This window comes from Lipotes vexillifer, unplaced genomic scaffold (assembly GCF_000442215.2).
Source record: "Lipotes vexillifer unplaced genomic scaffold, Lipotes_vexillifer_v1.1 scaffold13, whole genome shotgun sequence".
NCBI classification, from domain to species: domain Eukaryota; kingdom Metazoa; phylum Chordata; class Mammalia; order Artiodactyla; family Lipotidae; genus Lipotes; species Lipotes vexillifer.
This window is the reverse complement of record NW_006790761.1, coordinates 1,066,108-1,087,647: the sequence shown is the minus strand read 5'-3', so window position 1 is coordinate 1,087,647 and position 21,540 is coordinate 1,066,108. Positions and strand designations below refer to the sequence as shown.

The following is a 21,540-nucleotide window of genomic DNA, read 5'->3' as shown; positions in this document are numbered from 1 at the left end:
CTGTGGCTTAAATGGACAGGTCACTTGCTGGCCTCATTCCAGATAGCTCATCTCTGTTCTAGGAACGCTTGTAGGCCCGGCTGCGCGTCGCGCGTGGAGAATGTGGGGTTAGAGATAGTTCGGTTTTGGCGGCTGTGGCGGAGGCCAGGGACACGCTTGGAAAGGGGCGCGGGGTGGGGGCTGAGCGTGTCTAAAGGGAAAGGGTGGCTGGGCGCGTCCAGGGGGACAAGATGGTGTGAGCCCGACTCTCTCTGTGGGGCGGGGGTGGAGGAGGTGGAGGAGGGAGGGCTACGAACGCCCCCACCACTCTCCGGCAGGCGGATTCTTAACCAGTGCGCCACGCCACCAGGGATGTAGAATTAACATGTAGGCCCCACCCCCTGCCTTCTGACCCGTGTCATCTCAGCCCTGCCCACGCACTCAGTTACATAACCAGGAGGCACAGAGCCCTAGGTCTTAGCTTGGGGCTCCCCAGAATGCAGAGCAGATGACTCACCCCAGAAAATAGGAGCGGTGGGTGGCTGGGAAGAGTGACCAGGGGAGGAGGCAAAGCCAATCGGAGCTGGTTACCCCTGGGGGCAAAGGGCTCAGCCCTGCCTGATCGCTGAGGGATTGTTTACACCTCAGTATTGCTTGCCTGGGGCATGGGAGGGGAGGGTATTTGTTTATCCACTAGCTCTTGTTCTTCATTGGTCATGTTGGGGTCCAGTGCAGCCCACCCCAGAACATGCCTCAGTGGCATACTGATTATTTTGAATTGAAGTTATTTAAGAAACAGTCCATATGTAAGGGAGCCACTTTGTCTCTTCTGTCTGTCTCCCTGAGAGCGGGAAATAAATCTTCCATGTGAAACTTGCCCTCCCTGTACGAGGAGGTAGAAGGATGCCCTTTTCCCCAGAGATAGGGAATTCAGGGCTGAGAGTTCACCTCTTTACTGATTTGCTACCCAAGCCCAAACTTGGCTTAAATCCTTTGCTAATAAAGCACCCAAACCTAAGTTTCTTTGTCCTGTCAACTCCTCTCAAATTCACTGTCTCTTTGTCTAAAAAGCATAAAAGCTTTGGCTTGCTTTGGCCACTTCTCAGGCCCTATTTCTATGAGACCTCTGTATGCACGCACGAATCATATTTGTTTCTTTTTCTCTTGTTAATCTGTCTTGCATCACTTTTATTATTAGTGTAGCCACAAGAACTCAAGATGGGTTGGGGGGAAATTCCCCTTCACCGACAGTCAAATGTTGCCTCAGAGGTGTCAACTGTCTGGTGCAGCCAGGTGTGTGCACCTGTGCTGGCATGGCTGTGCAGACCCCTCCGGGTGTCCCACATGGCAGCTGCAGGGATGTCCTAGGGCAGAAAACTGAGAGATATGAGAGAGGTGAGGTGCCAACAGGCTACACCTGTGTGCAACTGGCTGCTGTAGAAATGGTCAGAGCACAAAGGCGGGCTGAGAGGCAGTGAGATGGGGCATAAATGCTGCTGGAGCAGAGGTACCATCATTTGCCCCCTGGAGAGCACAGAGCATTGCCATGATCTCAGGATCCTCACCAAAGCCCCGTGACACCATCTGATTCACTGACAGGGGACAAACGGAGGTACCAAGGGCAGCAGGGTTTCATCTGAGGTGACCCAGTGAACCACAGAATTGAAAACAGAGCCCACATTTCCTGAGTCTCACCCAAGGGTCTTCAATCTACTGGGCTTACACAGAAGTGATCTTCCCAGGAACAGGGTTACCTGGCAGGCAGGGGAGTGCCTGAGTTCTGGACCCAGACTCCTGGGAATACTGGGAGAAGTCTTTTTTTTGGGGGGGGGGTGGCACAGAACAATGTTAGAATATGAGCTCCTTGTCTGTCTTGTTTATCATTTTATTTCAAGTACCCAGTGAAACATCTGGCACATAGTAGGCGCTCAATACATACATGTTGGTGAATGAATGAATCAGTTTGATGACTGATAGGAGAAAATTGGCACCACTGCTGGCTCCTCTTCTCTTGTACACAGATCTCCTCTTTGATGTCTATCTTCTCAGGCACTGACAGATCTTTGTTCACTTGTTGTATGTAACTTAGGTCTGCTGGGTTTTATCTGTTCTGCTCCCTCACCTCTTTTTCTCCTCCCATTTGCCAAGACTGTCCCCATATTTCCCAGGGATGCGTCTCTTACTCATTTCTTTCAGAGTGTTACACAGCTTGCTGTTTTACCCAGAACCTAAAGTACCACACCATCCCAGGTGGAAGGGCTGGGGTCTGGCATCCTTGGAAGATCAGGGATTCTAAGACAAGTCCTCCTCCATTATGTTGCATCCTTAGCTGTCCCTGTGGCAAAGCCATCCTTAGGGTGGATCAGAACACCTTGGAAGAAGACCCTTCCTCTCTCTGGTCAGAGCCTGAAGAATAACCAACTTCAGTCCAGCCTAGCCCCTTCCATGTGAAACTTGCCCTCACCATCCACACACTCCATACTTCCCTCCCCTACTTCTCACACTTTCAGGACCAAGGTACTCAGCCAAAGCAGGTTGGGATGACCCGTGAGCAAATACAGCCCAGGTAGAAGGAGCGGGGCTGACAAAGATCAGGAAGCCCCGGATGCCAAGGTGAGGAGCCATCTCCCCTGCCTCCCCCAACTCACTTTGGGCACTGACTGTAGCCCAAAGTGAGTAGCAGTGAAAATCGGCAACGTGCACAGAGCATTGCCATGTTCTCAGGAGCCCTACCACCACCCCACGAGGAAGGCCGTGTGAACAGGAGACAGAGGTGGGCAAGCTCAGAGGAAGGGATGCGTCGAGGACATCAGACGTTTCTGAAACTTTCTCGTTGATTCCAGCGTGCAGCCAAGATGGAGAACTATGGTTCTAGAGACAATTTTTCTTCCCATGAACGTAATCTGATCCCCCCTCTCCCCTATCACGAATTCACACTTACCACTCACTCTATTTGCCTGACATCCCCGGGAAACTGAGGTAAGTGTCAGGCTGAGGATGGGGTGAGCTCTGGCCTCCCCACTAGGCAGCGGCCACTGGGACCCAGCCACAAGAGTGGCCAAATTCACTGTCTAGAGGGCACCTGTATGGCATTTCCAATATATTTTGCCTTTGGTCAATCAACCTTTTCCCCCTTTCTCTTCCCCACATCCCCTACAATAATAGCCAATCCCTTCAAAGTACATTCAACAAACAATTATTTATTAAGTGCCTACTGTATGCTGGGTGCTGGGGAAGAGGAAAGAACCCTGATACAGAGCCTCCCTTGAAGATTTACAGAGCTATGGGTAAGAGTGGGGCAGTGAGGTGGGTGCACGTTGCCAATACTCTCCTAACTCCAGCAAAGCTCGGTGCCTGCAGAACCCTCCAGGGTATCCATCCTTTCACTCATCCACCTGAGCATGGGTTCACTGAGTGCTTGTGTCTTGTCTGCCTTTGCTCAGCCATGCACACGAGGGAAAAGACTAGCTCAGTCTCTGGCTTGCAGCAGAATGGGTAGATCTGAGGCTAAGGCAAGCATTCTTGATAAAACAAGGCAACTGCTGCAAGGGAAAAAGTGAACAAATCCAAGAAGAGCTGCAGACTCAGAAGTCTGGCTCTCATTTGTGTTTCTGAAGTGGAGGAAGGCTTTCCGGAGGAGAAGAGCTATTGGAAAACGTTTGGGTAAAGGCAGAGGCTCAATGTCTCCATCCCCTTAGCACACATGCTATTGGATAGGGGGTTATCTCCAAGCTTTTCTTTACAGTTGACATTTTCTACTGGGCTCTTGAGGACAGAGCCAGTAGGAGCTCCATGGAGGCACATTTTGTCTTCCAAGAATCACACTGCCAAGGTAGCCCGAGGGGTAGCTGGTAGGAGTAGGACTTGGGAATTGACTGCTGTCCAGTCTCTGATTCTGGCAACATGGTGACCTCTCTTTGGCTCTAGGAGTGTGGATGGCTGCCAGATTTCAGCCAGGCAGTGGACAGCAGGGTGTGTGACAAATAGACCATGAGTGCTGGGTTGTGCTTCTAGCAGGAGGAGGTATGCAGCACCTCCAAGGCCGTCATCAACATCCACCCTGCTGGTCCTCCCTCTGATTTCCTCCTCCTGATTGCCCACACGGGCTCCAGGCCCCTTCCATGCCAGGCTGGCTCAGAGCCACTGAACACACACGGAGGGGGAGATCTTCCTGGAACACACCTCCAACCACCCTCTCTCCTCACCCACTCTGTGGCTTGGAGCACAGAACACAAAGTTCAGTCCACTTTCTCCTCTGTCCAAGGCTCCATGTTAACATTTGACACGCCGGTTTCCCAACATGCTCCTCCTTGTGGTTTCGGCTTCACAATACCCCTAATGTTTTCTTCTCCAAGCCATGCCCTTCACCATAATCAGTTTGTTTCTTGTTCCCTCTTATGGAGCTCTGCCCAAGCTAACCTCACTTGTAATTCCTTCATGAGCCCTGGCTTGGGGAAGTAAGAGCTGCTGCTGCCTTGCTATGAGCCTTTGGACAATTCCCTGCCCCTCTCTGGGACCAAGGGCCTCACTCCATCAGTCCAGGGGTCATTGAGCTTGATGATCTCTCCTCATCACCCTGAAAATAATGTTCCTAAGTTCAAGTTTGTACTATGATCTTGGGAGTGGAGTTGGCATTTTTCCGACCCAAGCTCTCCCTTCTGGGGCTAGAATCTTGTCCCTGAAGGTGCCTCACAAAAAAAGACTTAAGAATCATGAGCCTGGCATAAATGCAAGCTCTCCCAGTGGTCCATGTTGAAGGGGACAGCGGAAGCTCTCTTGCAAGAAAGCACAGGCAAGTTGAGCCTCAGTTTCATTATCTGGAAAATGAGTTTAAAGAGTGAGTACCTATGACCTCCTTGTTGGGGTTAAATGAGATAGTGTGTAGAGAGTGCCTGAAACATCCAAGGTAGCTTATATGAAAAGGTGGTCATTATCATGCTGATGATTACACCAAAAATCGCCTTCTGGTTGCTCCTCTAAGGAACCAAATAGGGAAACCCATTACCTCATTTCTTTGAAGCCCACCATCTAGTTTTTCTTCAGTTGAGTTTTGGTAGAAATCAGCCAGGCTGTCTCCTCTGTTGTCTGTGAATTTGAGGGCTGTTGTCTCTGCCCTGTGGAGCTCAGACTAGCTTGGGCTGCTGCCAACAGCAGGGCGTGGTTGGAGTGGGAGCTGGCAGGGTGCCTGGGTTCATAGTATAAGGGAACTTGAGGGCATCAGGAGGCAGGTGGGAACCTGGGTGGCTGCGACTCAAGCCATGGTGCCTGTTTTGCTCTCCCCAAGCCTCTCCCAGCTGAGCCTGTGGGCTTTTGGACTGATCTTGGTCTTAGGTTTCCTCAAGCTCATTTGTCTGCTGCTGGGGAGGCAGATGCTGGCCAGGGCTATGGACAGCTTCCCAGGGCCCCCCACCCACTGGCTCTGCGGGCATGCCCTCGACGTAAGTGACCAGGAGGAGGATGGAGGAAGAAAATGGCCTCCTTAGCTTCAGAGAATCTGGCCTAAACCCCTGGGGGCCATGGAGGGAGGCCCTATGCTTGGGCAGAGGAATGGGGTCCTTGGAGCTGTGGTTCCTATTCATCTTTCCCACTGGGTCTTCCCCTCACTCTTGTATTCCAAGCTGGCATCAGGTGGGGGTGGGGGATGGGGGCTCTTAAAAGCTGGGACCCAAATGGGCCATCATTCTGTCCCATCATTCTGAGGCCCAAGGTTCAGACAGAGCTCTGCTAAGGACTCGGGGATAACATGGGAAAAATACCCCTGGATAGTCTGATACAACTAGGCAATCTTGTTTAGAGCTTAATCAGTGTTCTCTTTGTTCTGTGCAGTATAAAGATTCCTTTTTTTAGGGCAGAAAATGGAAGTGAAGGCAGGGACGAGTGGTCTCACCTGAGAGACCTCCGGACCATTTAAACAGTCGGTGACTCCAGAGGTGGGGTCCTCCCTGCCATGCCTATGGACTGGGTCGGGAGCCAGACATCTTCCTGGGATCAGATTCTGACTCGTCCTTCCCACTTATCTCAGGGCAGTGGGGACCACTTTAGCACACATTGGCAGGAACAGCTCTTAGTTTCCTGCCTTCACGGGGATGTAGACCAGAGTTTTCTGAACACAGGGCAAGGGACAGCTGCATTGGAATCAACTGTGAGAAGCAGATTCCTTGGCCCCCAAGCTCTGAAGACCCTAATTAACATATTGGAAGTAGGAGTCTGAATTAAAAAACACCCTCAAGTATTTTGATCTGCAGCCGGGGTTGGGAACTCAGGTACAGCTGACAGAGATTAAGGCTCAGAGAGAGGAATAATGACTTCTGCTACCTCCTGAGTACACGTTTCCCACAAGCAGTCTAGAGAATTGCCTTTCCTCCATGATTGACACTAGTGGTGAGCTTTACCGCTGGGTGAGGACTGCCCAGGCTTATTCTTGCCCGTACAAATAACTACCCTCTCAGGATGGCCTAGTAATCGACCTGCATCCTGGAGCCACCCAGAAAAGGACAGGATGGGTCTGGGAGATGAATCAGACCCAGGCTCTACTCTCAAGGAGCTTACTGTCTAGGGGGGAAAACAGACACCAGAGCCTTCCTTGCCCACACGATGCTGGGGTGCCTCACAGGCATTTTGCATCAGCCCCAGGCTTGGTATCTCAGCACTTGTCCCATAGGGTTGTCATCTTCTGTTTACTTGCTCATCTTCCCCACTTGACCATGACCCCTGGAGGATGGAGATCCAGTCTGATTCTTCCCTGTCTCCTCAGGGTCCAGCACAGAGCCTGCCCAGAGTAGGCATCACTGGATGAACAGACAGTGAATGCTAGAGAGTAGGGCAGGGTACCGATAGAGGAGACAGTGATGGAGAAGACAAGTGGAGGGGCCAGGAGGTGTCTGGGGGGACTGTGCTAAGTACAGAGAAGTTCCCTTCCTGGGAAGGTTGAGGTCTGACCCTAATGTGGGTATGAGAGACATTTAGGAGAACTTTAATCCCTTTCCTCTCATGTCCCCTCCACTTGTCCTTGCCTCCATCAAAGTGGGATTTGCCATCAGCCTGTGGGATTCCCTGGGACAGAGACCTTGCTCCCCCACCCTCATATCAGAGCCAGCTGCCCTCTTCCCCTCAAATGCTCCTGTCCCCACTCTGAGAGTGCATGGAGGACCTGGTACACAGCTTAGTCCTGGCTTCTTGGCTCTGACACAAGTTAGAGGGCCTTTGCACCAGGAAGGGTGGGCAAGTTCTGGAGGGGTGGTTTCTCTCAGACACTACAAAGTTTTCCTGGGGAACCGTGGCGGACCCAACAGCCCCGCGTTCCTCCAGGGACTGTACCTCTGTTCTCAGCTGTATGGACTTGTGCCGTCTCATTCAGGATGTGATCAGTCTGTACAGCGTAACTGCAAGTTTGATTCTCAGACCTAGTGGTGGTGGAAATAGGAAAGGAAGGGCCCCAGCGGCCAGGAAGAACTGTCTGTCAGGATTAACTTCTCCCTTCTTGGCCTCCAGTTTCAATCTGTCCTCTACCTGTCAGTCTCCTCAATTCTTAGAATGTGTCACCTTGAGGCAGGGTCATGTTCTAGTCTTCCAGGGCCCGCATCATTCCACTCTGGGACCCAGGGAGGACCTTGCACAGAGTAGGGGCTTAGCCATACTGTTGGCCAGAAGATGGGGCCCCTGGGAGGAGCCCGTGACTCTGGCCTGTGTTGGGAAGGGGTAAGGGAGAATGCCAACTACAAGCCCAGGAAAGGTGATCCCCTGAGACTGTAAAGCCCTCTTCCCTGGCCTTGCTCATTGCTGGGACAGTTCCCTTGACCTGGTGCTAGGTAGTGAAGAGCACTGGTCTGGGGGTGTGGCTTATTTTCACTCAGCAGACATTGATCATGGGCCTTCACTGTGCTTCCTCTCTGTGTTTCCCTTTCCTTGTCAATAGTGTGGAGAGAAGCATTTTTACCTTGCTGGGTTAGAAAAGGATCAAAAGAGATAAAGTACAGGTACCGCCTTCCCGCAGGACTCTATGTCTAGCCTGGCCTGGACATTTGGAGCACTCGTGTCCCTCTGACTCTTGGGTGTGTGATGGTGGTGAATGGAGGAGCTGGGGCTGGGCCCGCCTTCCCGCAGGACCGTGTTGCTCGCAGCCCGGAAAGGCCTGGCTGTGTTGCTGGCAGCGATGATCTGAGGAAGATGACCTACCTGACCATGTGCCTCAAGGAGAGCTTCCGCCTCTACCCCCGTGTGCCCCAGGTGTACCGCCAGCTCAGCAAGCCCGTCACTTTGTGGATGGTCGCTCTCTACCTGCAGGTGGGATGAGGTGGATTCTGGGTGGAACCGGAGTCCTTGCGGGTGCTCTCTGTACCCTCGCACCAGTGGGGAAGAGCCCAGGCTTTGTGTTTGGCCTGCGTCCAAGTCCTAGCTCCATAAGGTAGGGGTAAATCCCTCTACCTCTAAGCCTCTGCTCTCTCTTCTGTAACTGGGGATGAGAAGGGTCCCTGCCTTACTGGGTTGTTCTCAGGAGGAAAGAGACAATATTCGTCAGGGCTGTCATGTACCACCATGCAGGCTGGGCCCCGAGCAACTTCAGGAGGCATCATTCACTTCAGGTACGATGCTATGCCATGTACAACCCGTATGACCGTGTGTGGTAGCTTTGTAAGGAGTGTTGCTGGGTCTGAGTGTTGCTGGGTACGATGCTGGGTCTGACACCTAGTAAGCACCGATGAATGGTAGCTGTTACTGCTGATAGCATAATTTCATGAACAAGTACTCCCCTTGAGAGTCAGTTAATGGAAAGCAGAAAGTGTGATAGTCCTTGCCTGTCCTACCTCATGGTGGGGTGGGTGCATCAGTCCTTTGCTCCTTTTCCTTTCTACAAATGTCTGTGTCCAGTGTTGTGGTCAGTGAGCACAGGGGCTACAGGAAGTAGGTGTGATGATGATCAGAGGCACTTTGATGTGTTGAGGGTGGTCATGGACCCTCTGTCACTGGCAGTGCTCAGGGAGGGGCTGGTACCCAGTTAGGGGGACGTTAGGGGATTCTGGCCCTGTGAGGAGGTGGGCCTGGCTGCTTCATGACCACCTGGTCACCAGGCCTCTGCTCTGCGCACAGGTAGCCTGATTTCTCTGCACATCTATGCCCACCGTAGGAATAGTGCAGTGTGGCTTGAACCCGAGGTACGCCATCCCAGGGCCCAGAGGTCAGATGGGGTGGGTGGCTACGGGGTCAGCCTGCCCTAGGACCTGGAAGGTATTTAAGAAAGGCCTGTCCCCTCAGGTCTTCGACCCCCTGCCCTTTTCCCCGGAGAATGTGGTTGGATTTTTGCCTTCATTCTGCTCTCTGCTGGGCCCAGGTAAGGAGCGCCTAACATCCCTGGACGTCTGGACCAGGGAGGTGAGGATGGAGGATGTCGTTGGGGACGCATCCTTTGGGGGAACTCTGGGATGAGGGGGACCATGCTGGGTGTGCGGTGACCCTGATGCAGGGGAAGTTCCAGGGACCTTCCTCCTACCATTAGCATAGTCTTGTCCTTGGCAGGTGGGTGGGTGAGTCATTCCAAGAGAGACCCCCTAAGCCACAGCCCACAATGTGAACCTACCTGGTCTGGGACCCTCACCATACTCCCAGGATCTGTTTCTTAAGCCCAGGTCAATCAATCAATCAGCCAGTTATTCATCCAAAAAGAGCTACTGATTTCTGCTGGTCACTTAGAGCACTGGTTTTCATCACTCTGGACACCCTGTAGCCTGATGTCATTTTGTGCTGCTCATCACAGGAACTGCCTTGCACAGCAGTTTGCCGTGAACAAGATGAATGTGGTCACAGCCCTCTGCTTGCTCTGTTTTGAGTTTTCCCTGGACCCCTCAAGGCCACCCATCCAGATACCCTGCTCTCCAAGAATGGCCTCCGCCTCCACCTGAAGCCTCTGGGCCCCGGCTCTGGAAAGTAGATCTGCTGAGAGAAGGGCCCGAGCCAGCCCAGGCTGTGGCCTCTCCCTGGGTGCTGCCATCTCCAAGCTGGGCTGCAGAGTAGCTGTGTTCCCTTGTCTTCCGCAGGCTTGTGGATTAGAGGGGAATAGGCACCTGCATAGACGGTCACCTCGAGGGCAGTGCCATGGAAACATGTGTGTCTAAAAATGCGTACTATGCATGTGTTCCAGAGCTCACTCATTCATTCAACAAACATATGGTGAACACCTGCTTGCTTCTAGCCTCTCCCTGTATCTCTCATAATTGTTCATCTTTCTAAAATTTACACAGCGTTTGCTGCAGAAGCTCTGCCTTGGGGTCGGCGGTTATGAGCAGGCACTCGCCCACTTCACGTGATGGATGGATGGCTTACGGGCCTGCCCCTTCACCGAGATCTGTCTCTTTGTTTAACTTTGTGTGTATGTTTTTGGAATATAACAGACATAAGGAAAAATTGCTTAAACCAAAAATACACAAGACAATGAATTTTAAAAAATATTTTGATTTATTTATTTTTGGCTGTGTTGAGTCTGTTGCTGCACGCGGGCTTTCTCTAGTCGTGGGGGCTACTCTCCGTCACTGTACGTGGGCTTCTCATTGCTGTGGCTTTTCTTGTTGCAGAGCATGGGCTCTAGGCACTCGGGCTTCAGTTGTGTGGCACGCAGGCTCAGTAGCTGTGGCTCGTGGGCTCTAGAGCACAGGCTCAGTAGTGGTGCATGGGCTTAGTTGCACAAGTGAAGAAATGGTTTCAACAGGCATCATCAGGGAGCAGAGCCCAGTGTCCCAACCATGTCTGGCCCACGGGTGGCTCTCGAGTCTAAGATGTGTCTACTTCCCTGATCTCTGGATCCTCAGGAGGCCAGTGAGGCAGGACTGAGGTGGCTGTTATCCCACTTAAATACTAAGGGAAGGAACCTGCCAAGATGCTCATTGGGGAGGAGCTTGAGCGGAGGCCTTCTGACACTGGCCTCTTTTGACTAAGACTCCATGGGTAGAATTGCCTTTCTCTCTGAGGACACGTGTCTGTGGGAGCTCTGGAGCCAGAGGGAAGGAGGAGGCTCCATGTGAGAGGGGAGCTGGGAGCAGCGGGCACCAAAGATGAATTCCACGTAATCCTACCTGCTCGCAAAACAAACCCTGCTGCCTCCTGGGATCCAGAGACTGTGTGCATGTGTGTGAGCAGAGCGTGGAGTGTACGAGGGGCACAGATAGGTGAGGCTACACAGAGGTGACGGTCTATGTATGTGTCTGGGGGGTGTGCATAGGAGTGTGGACATAGTTGGGGTTTTTCCTACTGCGTGGAGCGAGCAGGGTCTCTGCTTAGTCACTCTCTTCAGCTCCTGTAAAATCCTGTGGTTAGAGCTCATGTCCATGGCTGGCACCCAGAAGACAAAGTTCCCATCGTCCCATGCTCTGAGAGTGACCAGCCCGAGCCCTTCTGCCCCACCTAACGCCGGGGGACCTGGCAAGCTTCCTGTCCAGGACGCTCCCAGTGAACTCTCCTGCCCCACCCCCGGTCAGGCACAGAGAGTCCTCGTGGCCCCATGTTGGAGCAAGCCCGAGCCCTTCTGCCCCACCTAACGCCGGGGGACCTGGCAAGCTTCCTGTCCAGGACGCTCCCAGTGAACTCTCCTGCCCCACCCCCGGTCAGGCACAGAGAGTCCTCGTGGCCCCATGTTGGAGCAGAGTGAACTAGCCCTGTGACCTAGGAACGGGGAGGGGCCGAAGGTGAGGCCCTCGCGCTGAGCCAAGTCTGTAAGGCTTCTTTGCTCAGGGCAGGATGGGCTCTGGCTGGGCCCCTCTAAGGATGTAGCGAGGACGCTACCACACAGCAGCAGGGAGGCTCCTTCCCCGACAGGTGCCCGGGCTGAGCTTCTGCCCTCTGAGCCTTTGGAGACGAGCCCTTTCTCCTGACTCAGCTGCCGTGGGCACCTCAGGTGACAGGCGGGTTGTGGGGCGTGAGCGACCCCAGAGTGTGAGGCTGCAGGGGCGCTGGGACACGCTTGTCCTGCTGGGGTTCTGGGCCCACAGACCAGGGGTCGTGTCCCCTCCTCGTCTGCTCTGCCTTCCCTCCCCTTCTCTCTCTCTTCCATTCCATCCAGCTCCTTGCAAGGGAAGACACACACGCTCCATATGACATTGTGAATTTATCCAGGGAGTGGGCAAGAGGGGAAGCCAGGTGAGTGACAAACGAGCAGACCCGTAACACACGGGAGCGATCGGGGGCCCAAGGCGATGGTAGCGACGCAGGACTTAGCAGCTACAGTAACGGCTGCCCAGGGTGTCCGTGTCCTAATCCCCGGAAATCAGAGCAAGCCTGTTTTATCTGAGTGGGCCTGTGTAATCACAAAGGTCTTATGAAAGAGAAGGCGATGTGAAGACGGAAGCAGGGGAGCATTTGAAGAAGCTGATGGATTTGAATATGGAGGAGGCCCAGGAGCCAAGGACTGCAAGGATTGCAGCTCTAGATGTGGGAAAACGCAAAGAGAGGGATCCTTCCCTAGATCCCTGCACCGGGGGCCCTGCCAACATCTTGGGTGTGTCCAGGGAAACCCACTTCTGGCTTCTGACTCCAGAGCTGTCAGAGAATAACTCTGTGTTGTTCTAAGTCCACAAGGCTGTGGTCAATTGTTTTATCAGCAAAAGGAAGTGAATTCAGGGACAGACAGGCAGGCAGAAGGGGCAAAAGACAAGGAGAGAGTAGACAGAGTGGAGGAGGGCCAGCGATCAGGGTTTAGGTGGACAGTCAGAGGCACAGGTGGGTCAGAGACAGATGGAGAGATAAGCAGATAGGGAGCCTGGAGAAAGGTGAGAGGAGGAGGGCAGAACGTCTGATGGGCAGGAGGCAGGAGATGAGGTAGGCCGGCAGGTGGGCAGATAGAAGCAGGAAGTGGGCACAGAGGCAAGGACGGGCGAGAGTGACAGCGAGACAGGATGGCAGGCAGGGGCCCTCAGAGCTCGTCCTTGTCTCCAACGAGCGTTACAGGAGCTTCCTGAGCTGCAAGTGGATCCCATTCTTGGGCTTCAGCACAACTCTTGGAATGGGAACAGGGACCCTGGAGGGATCGGGCGCCAGCTCAAAGCGAAGCAGGGTCAGGGCCACGGCCACCTTCATCTCATTCATGGCAAACTGCTTCCCGATGCAGTTCCTGGGTCACGGAGGGAAAAGGAAGTGAGCAGAGGCTTCTAAGCCCCGCCGGGCACAGGGCGTTCAGGGCGCTCCTCCCCGCGGCCCAGCCCCGATCCCTTCCTTACGGGTCACACCGAACGTGCCGCCCAAGCCTCGGTCCACCCTCTCCCGCTGACCTTTACAGAGGCCACCTCTCTCCAGGACTAGCTCCTAACTCCTCCTTCTGCTCTCAGCAGCAGCAAGTACTGCGGGGGAGGGTCGGCGCTCTAAGCCACAGGGTCAAGTCACGTGAATCAGTACTTTGTTCACTCGTCCACAGGCCGTTTCTGGTTTCCGGCCAGGCCAGGGCCCTGTAGGGGGTTGTGGGCAACTCTCGGGCCCTCACCACCCATGGCAGACAAGCAGGGGCCCCAGTCCCCAGACAGGACAGGACAGAGCTGTGTCAGGAAGTCGGGATGGCAACCGGGAGGCTTCTTGGAGGGGCCACGGGTTAGCTACCCTCGACCTGCTGGACCGCTTGCCTCCCAGTTGATGCTCCGGCCTCCTGTCTCCCCACAGCCCCTCGGTCAACCCGCCCCTGGAGCCTTCCCATTCTACTCCAGCAAGGCCCCTCCTCCCATCCCGTGGGCTCCTCGCTGGCCTTTTCAGTCTCCTTGCCTCCTGTCCCTCTACTGCAGCCACAGCGGCTCGGGGCCTGCTGTGCCCTCCATCTCAGGGAGGACACGTCGCGGGGCCTCAGCTGGTGTCACAACGCTCTCTGGGCTGCTCCTCACTCACCTCGCGCCTGTCCGGCCCCTCTTCCTCGCTCCGCTCCTGTTGAGGTCCCCTCCCCCCGCCTCTGCTGGCCACAAGCCCAAGACTTAGTCTAGTGACCGCCTGGCCTCCCGCCTCTGCCGCCTGCGCCTCTTTCTCCCCCACATCCCCAAGCAGCTTTAGTGTTAACTCAAGGACACATCACCATCCCGTGACCAGGACAGTGCCAGAAACATGGAACATTCCACAATCTGCTCAGTGAATGAATGAATGAGTGAAAGAGTGGATGAATGCATGATGTCTGTCTTGTAAGGCAAACGTACTGACCACTACACTATGGAAATGTCACATGTCTGTCTTGAATAGCGGTAGTTGTTTCTTGACTGTGAACTGTTGGAGCAAGGAAAGTTCCTTTCGTCTCTGTCTTCCCATCTTGTAATATATGGTTTGGCACCCAGAGGCAGGCTTAATAAATAGCTTTCTATTTGAACAAAGTTAAGTGAATTGAAAAAAAAAAGGAGTGGATTAAAATTAAACATTAATTCTGACCTCGGAATTGAGTTGCCAGGTACCCCCTGTCCTCTGGTGGCAGCCACATGACCTGTAGCCACTGTCTACAAGGAAGAACAGGACCCTGGCACAGACCAAATCCTAGAGCAAATTCCGGGAACGTGTTGCATCAAGCCTGTTTTGTGAAGGTTGATTCACCAACTGAAAATTTCACAGAATTATACACTCATAAAAATCTTGTATTACTAAGTAGTTCCAAAGTTATGGAAGTTACTATTTCGGGGAGGATCTGTAGCCGTTGAAGATTTTCACAGGAGTCATTTTCGAGTGTATCATCCAGCTTAACACCTATTTCATGTGTGCTTTATATTTTACACGGCAGGAACCTCTCAAATGCATGTGTCCAACACAAAATAATGAGTTTTCTCTCAAAAGCACTTGATTGCCTTCAATTTCATCCTTTTTTGCCAAAGTTAGACTCTGTAGATTGCGGGACTATGGTATATAATCCCCACTACATATATAGAATTTTGGCAACCAGAAATGGTGTCATGTTTATATGAATATGCTGTCACAACTGTTAGGTTTGACTACAGAAATCGAAAAGACACATGTGGCTATGTAACTTTCTTCAAACGGCAGCTGTAAGTGATCACATACATGGTTTGAAGCCTCAGGAGAAGAAAAGCAGCTGGAAATCTAAATCCATGCAAACACAACTGATGATACAGTCAGAGGTGCATTGTTGAAATAAGTAGAAAAGGCAGTGGGCTGGACTAGGGATGTGTGAAGAGAGAAAACCATCTTTAAAGATGACTGATAATTGTGGAAAGCAAACATCTGAAGTTTACCTTTCATGAAAAGTTCTAAAGCTGAAAAGTCATACTCCTAACGTGAGGAGAACCCTGGAATACTTTTGAGCGGCCACGGCCGTGGCAATGTGGCTGGTCGTTGCGAAGTCAGGAGGTCAAGGTCTCCATGGTGTGCCCTGAAGGCCTTCTTGTACATGGGGACACACGCCTCCTTCTCAAAACGTCAACATACAGGGACATAACTGCATACACCACATATGAATGTAGACAGCTACACACATCAGGTAGCACCCAGTGACACCAGATGCCCCAGGTACAGAAGGCCTCACCTGGATCCTCCTGAGAAGGGCAGGAAAGCATGGCTGTGTTGAGAAGAACCTGGTGCAAACCGGGATGGGTCAAACACCTGCAGAGAGAGCACCGGGGCCAGGGCAGGTGGGGTCAAACTCCTTGCACCAATCTACCAGGGGACGAGAATCCCCGAGGGGGAGCAGGGGAGGTGCTGGTCTGGAGAGAGCATCCCATCCCCTCCTCCTATGGCCATCATACCTCTGGTTTCGGCCACACCTTCGGGTTGTGGTGAAGCCCATAAAAGAAGAGGGAGATGGGGATTCCTGTGGGGCAGGGAGGAGAGAGAGAAGACTGATGGTACCCATGGCAACAGCGGCAATGTGCACAAAAGGCCTGGGAGCCACCATGAGAGCTACCCTCCATCACTCTGAATGAAATGGTACTCTTGCAGAGCAGGTGGGCTGGAGGTGACAAAGCACATGAGCACAGATTAGGAGTAGGTAACCATGCCCAGGACTGAGAAGGAAAAGAATTGGAGGCTTACATTTAGGAGCAACTCATGTGACAACTCTCATTTATCAGGTGCCATCATGAGTCCTCGGGGAATGTGCATTAACTCATTTAATCCTCACAGCAGCCCTCAAGGAAGTCACTCATATCCCCATGTGCAGATGACTCACCTAAGCTTCTGGGAGATTAAGGGACAGGACGATAATCCCACAGTTAGGAGGTGGCAGGGCTGGGATTCAGACCCACTGAGCCAATTGGTGGCCTACAACCATGGCAGGGCTCTCAGACCTGATCATCAGCTGCTCTCTGCCATCCACCTGAGGGATCCTCAGAGACTGAACCATCTGACCCATGACAATGGATTCTCTGAGCTCCCTCATTTACTTAGACCCCATATGGAAAGAACCACATTGCCACCTGCTTCTCTCCTAAGCCTTGATGTCTCAAGGAATTAGAATTTTAGGGCTCTATTACAAGACCACCTTCAGGGGCTAGCATTTGTTTATTGAGCTTTTGCTGTGTTCAACTTCTATGTCAAGCATTTTACAAAACTTGTCCAAACTACAGAGTAAACATTAATTATCTTAAGGTGGAAATGAGTCGGAGCATCCCAGAACTGGGAAAGCACATGTGTATTTCTGATCTCCCATGTGGTCTTGCAGAGTGCTTAGTTTAGTGGGTGGGGTGAAGCTCATACCTGCAGGTAAGGAGCGTCCATCAGGGAAGGTGATGGGCTTGCTCAGATCTCTGAAAATGAATGGCACTGGTGGATAGAGTCGCAGTGCCTCCTTGATGCACATGGTGATGTAGGGCATCTGTTCCAGGTGGTCCCTGAAAGGCAGCCCATTTGAGAGCGGCAGAGCCAGACAATCAGGGGTTCTCCATTAGCAGAGGGGCAAGGTTCTCCCATCTGTTGGGCACTCACCAGGTGATGGAGGCACCATCCCTCAGGAGGCTCTGGATCTCTTCCCGGCACCTCTGCTGATGCTCAGGGTGGGAGGCCAGAGCATAGAGAGTCCAGGAGATGCCGCTGGCTGTGGTGTCGTGACCCTCAAACATGAACGTATCCACTTCGGCACGGAGCTCCCTGTCAGACAAGCTGCTCCCATTCTCCATCTGCGGAGGCAGGGAGAGTGCAGGGTCTGCCCTTCCTCTTTGCTTCTGGGCAAAAGCCTCAGGCCTCTCCTGCCCACACTCACTCTGGCGAAGAGGAGGATGTCCAGGAAATCCAGGTGCCTCTTGCTCCTCACCTTCTCCAGCTCTCCCTCCTTCTGCAGGTGAGCCTTCCTCAGCTGGATCACTCCATCTGTCCCAGAACAGTGGTTCCCAGGCAGAGCTGAGGGCTCTGGGGAACCAGTTGCAGCACCCACCATACCCCTATCTGCCCCTCAGGCCCAATCTGGGTACCAGGTGGATGAGGGCGAGGGTGGGAATGGGCGCACATGTCAGGGCAGAGCTCCAGCATCGTCTGATCCAGGTTGGGAATCCCCTCAATAGCACAGCCCAAGGAGGCTCTGCCTAAATGATGCTGGGAGGGGGTCTCATTCCACCGTCAGCAACGTGGTGACCCATGTATCTCCCTGCACCTCACCTGACACCCTGACGTCTCAGTTCCCAACCCCGGCACCAGGAAGTACCCAGTGTGGATGTGTGCCAGCCCCTGAAGAGGAAGCAGGAGTCTGGGCTCTGCCTGAGGGGTCAAGGCCAGGCCCTTTTACATGTGCATGATGGGGGTGGGTGGGTGGGAGCTGCCCAGAAGGATCAGAAGAACCTGTGTGTTGATGGGTGAGCTGACAGGCGCGGTGGCTCCAGTGGCCTTCAGGGGTCAGCCTGTAGATGATGTCGTTCTGGTAGAAGAGATTCCTCACCCGGGAAAAACTCAGATTGCTGAGGTCCCTGATGGCCTGGATGTAGGATTGGATTTTCCTGAAGGGAGAGGATGCAGAGGAGACTGGAGTGGAGGGAGCCTCTGACCTGGAGACGGAGTGGGGCTCCGAGTGGGGATTCCTCAGTCAGTGGGGACAGGCAGCACTGAGGCTTTGTCATTTCTACCTCACAGCCCAGGAGACCCTCAGATCTTTACAAGTGGCCTGAGTTGCCAGGCTTCTCCATTTGCCAGGATCAGGGATTTGACTGTGGTCTATGGCTCTGTGCAGAATTTTGCTTTCTGTGCTGATAAGCATCCACGCTGCCCTAACTGCCTCTCAGGTAAGTCCTCCCCAGCTGGTGAGAACAAGGATCCTGTCGTTGAACGGTTGTCACTGACCTGTCTGTCTGGATGCTGCCCTGGTGGCTGAAGGCGCACTTCATGATGGTGTCCAGCGTCATCAAGGAGACGTGTCCAAGGACCTCCAGATGTGAGTCCAGGCTGATGAGCTCCTCCCACTTGTCCTGTGGTGGGAGGGGGACATTGACCCTGCTCTGCTCCCCCAGAAGGCTTGTGCTGACATGGCCAGGCTCTCTCTGTCTCTAAATCTTTGGATGAGATTTCCTCTCTTTCTAAGCAGATGTGTTTTAGCAATTTAAGGCTGTATCACACGTGTGTAATGTGATGCCTATTTTCTCAGAATCTTTTATTATATAATTAATCATCTTCTCTCATAATATTCTGTTTAGTTCCAAATTTTAGGAACAAGTGTTGATCATAACCACCTTACGGGAGGCCAGAAAGCATAGTTTCTCAGGGAACAAATGTGGAGTCTTTTGTGTCCTGAGATTGGAACCGGACAGGTGATGCCCACAGAGAAATGGGGCTTGACTGAGAGATGAGGTGGTGACAGGTTGCTTGGTACCTGCTGTTCTCCATTAACGAAAGTGGTAGCTCTTGGTAAACCTAACTGGTGGGTGGACTGCAGTTGTATTGAAATGTACTTACCAATCCAGGTAAATATTTCAAGGGAAGGAAAAGCTTATGGGGCTCTACTGGGGCTCCTAGGAAGGGACATGAGGTACTTCGATTCCTTTTATTCATTTAATGTTAGCTGAGCCCAGGTGGTGCCCAGTCCAGATGAGAGGTGATGCTTGTGAAGACCCAGCTCTCTGAGTGTAGACCTGGCCTCATTTCCTCCCATGAGTGGCTCAATTCCATGCAGAGGCCCTGGACTCCATGCCAGAGCCTATCTGAGTGACATCCTGGGATGCCCACTCTACCACCGAAGCTGCCATTTTCCAGGGCAGCCAGGGGCAGCTTGCACTGCTGTCCAGGGGAATAACCCTTGCTCTTTCCTTTGTGTTGAAGATGTGGAGATGAGAGGAGAGTGGGCCCTGAATACACCATGGCCCTGCTTTCCCTTTCCTTGGATCCAAACTGGTGCTGGGATACTCCTCTGTCCCATCCAGTTTTGGTGAGCACTGTCTCAGAGTACGTTCTGAATGCATAATTCTGGGGGCTGGGTCTGATGGATGCCTGAGGGACACAAGTGTCTGAGAGTGGACTTTTTTTTTTTTTTTTTTTGCGGTACGTGGGCCTCTCACTGTTGTGGCCTCTCCCGTTGCGGAGCACAGGCTCCGGACGCGCAGGCTCAGCGGCCATGGCTCATGGGCCCAGCCACTCTGTGGCAAGTGGGATCCTCCCAGACTGGGGCACGAACCCGTGTCCCCTGCATCGGCAGGCGGACTCTCAACCACTGTGCCACCAGGGAAGCCCCTGAGAGTGGACTTTGTCAGCTGTGCTGGATATGAGTGGGTCCAGGTGACGAGGGATAGACTCACCAGCATCACGTGGACAGAGTCGGCCATGAGACCCACGTAGGGCTTCAGGATGTCATAGTGGAAAGCTGGGGTCAGCATCCGCCGGTGCTGGAACCACGTCTGCCCCTCCAACACAAGCAAACCATTCCCTGGGCCACAGATGGGTGTGTGTGTGGGTTGGGGAGACTGGATCAGAGGGACGACTGGGGACAACTTGGGAGGAACCAGGGGTGTCAGGAAAAGACACATCATGGGCAAAGGTAGGAAAGGCCAGTACAGTTCAGGAATGTGAATTTCCGGAATGGCTGGTCCATAGGATGTGATTATGACAGCTGTGAGACAGAGGTTGAAAAAGAGCAGGGGGGCAGGTGATAGAAGTATTAATAGTCAGGCTGAGAATATCGCAGAGGACTGAGAAGTGATAAGAGGCTTAGCTTCAGGAGGGCTCTCAGCACCTATAAAAAGGGTGAGAGTTTCACTGGAAGGAGAGAAATGAGGCTTGACTGAGAGATGAGGTGGTGACAGTGTGCCTGGCACCTGTTGTTCTCCATTAACCAAACAGGTAGCTCTTGGTAAACCTAACTGGTGGGTGGACTGCAGTTGTATTGAAATGTACTTACCAATCCAGGGAATCAGCAATCTGTAGGAATCATGAGACTTTGGGTCTGAAAGGTAAGGAAGGAAAGTGGAGGGCACCAAACAAGGCAGGCAGCCCCCAGAGCAGCTGTGGTAACTTCCATTCCTGATGCTTGTCCGCGGGCAGTCTGTCTCAAGCCACCTCCCTCTTGCCTCCCATCCCTGACTCTCTCTGTCCTGATGGTCACTGTGGGCCCAGGAAGGCAGACTCAGTGTCCCAGCAGCAGAACACCCACAGGACTAAGATGGTGAATCGGCAAGAAAGATAGGCTCTGCTCAGTGCCACAGAGTAAGAAAGAAGCCCGTGGTTTTCCTAGTTTGTGGTGGTTTGGCCATTTCATGACCCAGGACAGGCAACAGTGAGAGGTGCCAGACCTAAGTCAGTGTGGACAGGGAATTGTCTTCCAGACCTAGGATTATCTCAATTGGGTTAAAACAAGAAAGAAAGTAAGACAGAAAAGAGAAGTCAGCCCCACCCGGGTGTTTAAGCATTCACTATAAGTGAATAATGTTGGCCTTAGTCTAGCTTGTGGGCTGCAAGGATGGCTGGTAGGGAGTCAGGTATTGATGGCTGAAGTGCCAGTTTCTTCTGGAATTTCACAGGTCCAGGGGCATGTACCCAAGAGGGAAGATTTTCTTCTGCTGGGATGTGGGGTTTCCCTCTCACCTGATCTCCCCAGGACCACCTTCATGTAGTCAGGGTCATAGATCAACACCACGGCTTTCGTCCCCCACAGCCAACGAGCACAGGCACTTGGGTATTTCTCTACCCTCTTCAGTAGGGGTTGCAGCTCGGTCTCATCTTGGAACTGTCCCCAAGGGAAAGATAAATCAATAAAACCCTTCTCTGAGTTCCAGTGCTGGAGTGGGGGTGAAGGGCAGGATGGGTACAAGGAGATCATTCTTGATCGATCAGCAGAATTAGGAGTTTGGAACTATATCTTCTGACCTGGGCTCTGCCCCAGACCTGCTGGCTGTCCACCTTTGTCCTAAGACCACATTCTGTCCCCTTGTCGGGTAGAGCCCTGGGCCACCACTACAAACTGCCTACAGAAACTTACACCAGAGATTCACTCCCAGGCGTAGAAAACTTAGGGAAGTGATTCGTACAACATTTGCATGAGCAATTTATGATAATTCGTATCACTTGGTTTTGTCATATAATTTTGTTTATTTAGAGAATAAAATATATTATAAAAAATTAAATTTATATATTAATTTCATTTTGCCATAGTGGTTGTTATATATTTTCAGTAGTACCCCAGCATACATATAAATGTTTGTT

General features: G+C 52.6%; 1 protein-coding gene across 1 annotated transcript in view; it reads right to left on the bottom strand.

The window, feature by feature from the left end:
* Positions 1 to 12,903: 12,903 nt before the first annotated feature.
* Positions 12,904 to 21,540, bottom strand: part of LOC103086011 (taurochenodeoxycholic 6 alpha-hydroxylase-like) — an 11,196-nt gene continuing 2,559 nt past the window's right edge. The window contains exons 2-12 of the mRNA XM_007463933.1: positions 20,923 to 21,064; positions 20,240 to 20,284; positions 19,641 to 19,768; positions 18,196 to 18,320; positions 17,701 to 17,855; positions 17,129 to 17,235; positions 16,855 to 17,045; positions 16,627 to 16,760; positions 15,678 to 15,742; positions 15,458 to 15,534; positions 12,904 to 13,072 (exon numbers count right to left, since the gene is read on the bottom strand). Coding sequence (XP_007463995.1) covers positions 12,904 to 13,072; positions 15,458 to 15,534; positions 15,678 to 15,742; positions 16,627 to 16,760; positions 16,855 to 17,045; positions 17,129 to 17,235; positions 17,701 to 17,855; positions 18,196 to 18,320; positions 19,641 to 19,768; positions 20,240 to 20,284; positions 20,923 to 21,064 — 1,338 coding nt within the window. The remainder of the gene's footprint in view (positions 13,073 to 15,457; positions 15,535 to 15,677; positions 15,743 to 16,626; positions 16,761 to 16,854; positions 17,046 to 17,128; positions 17,236 to 17,700; positions 17,856 to 18,195; positions 18,321 to 19,640; positions 19,769 to 20,239; positions 20,285 to 20,922; positions 21,065 to 21,540) is intronic.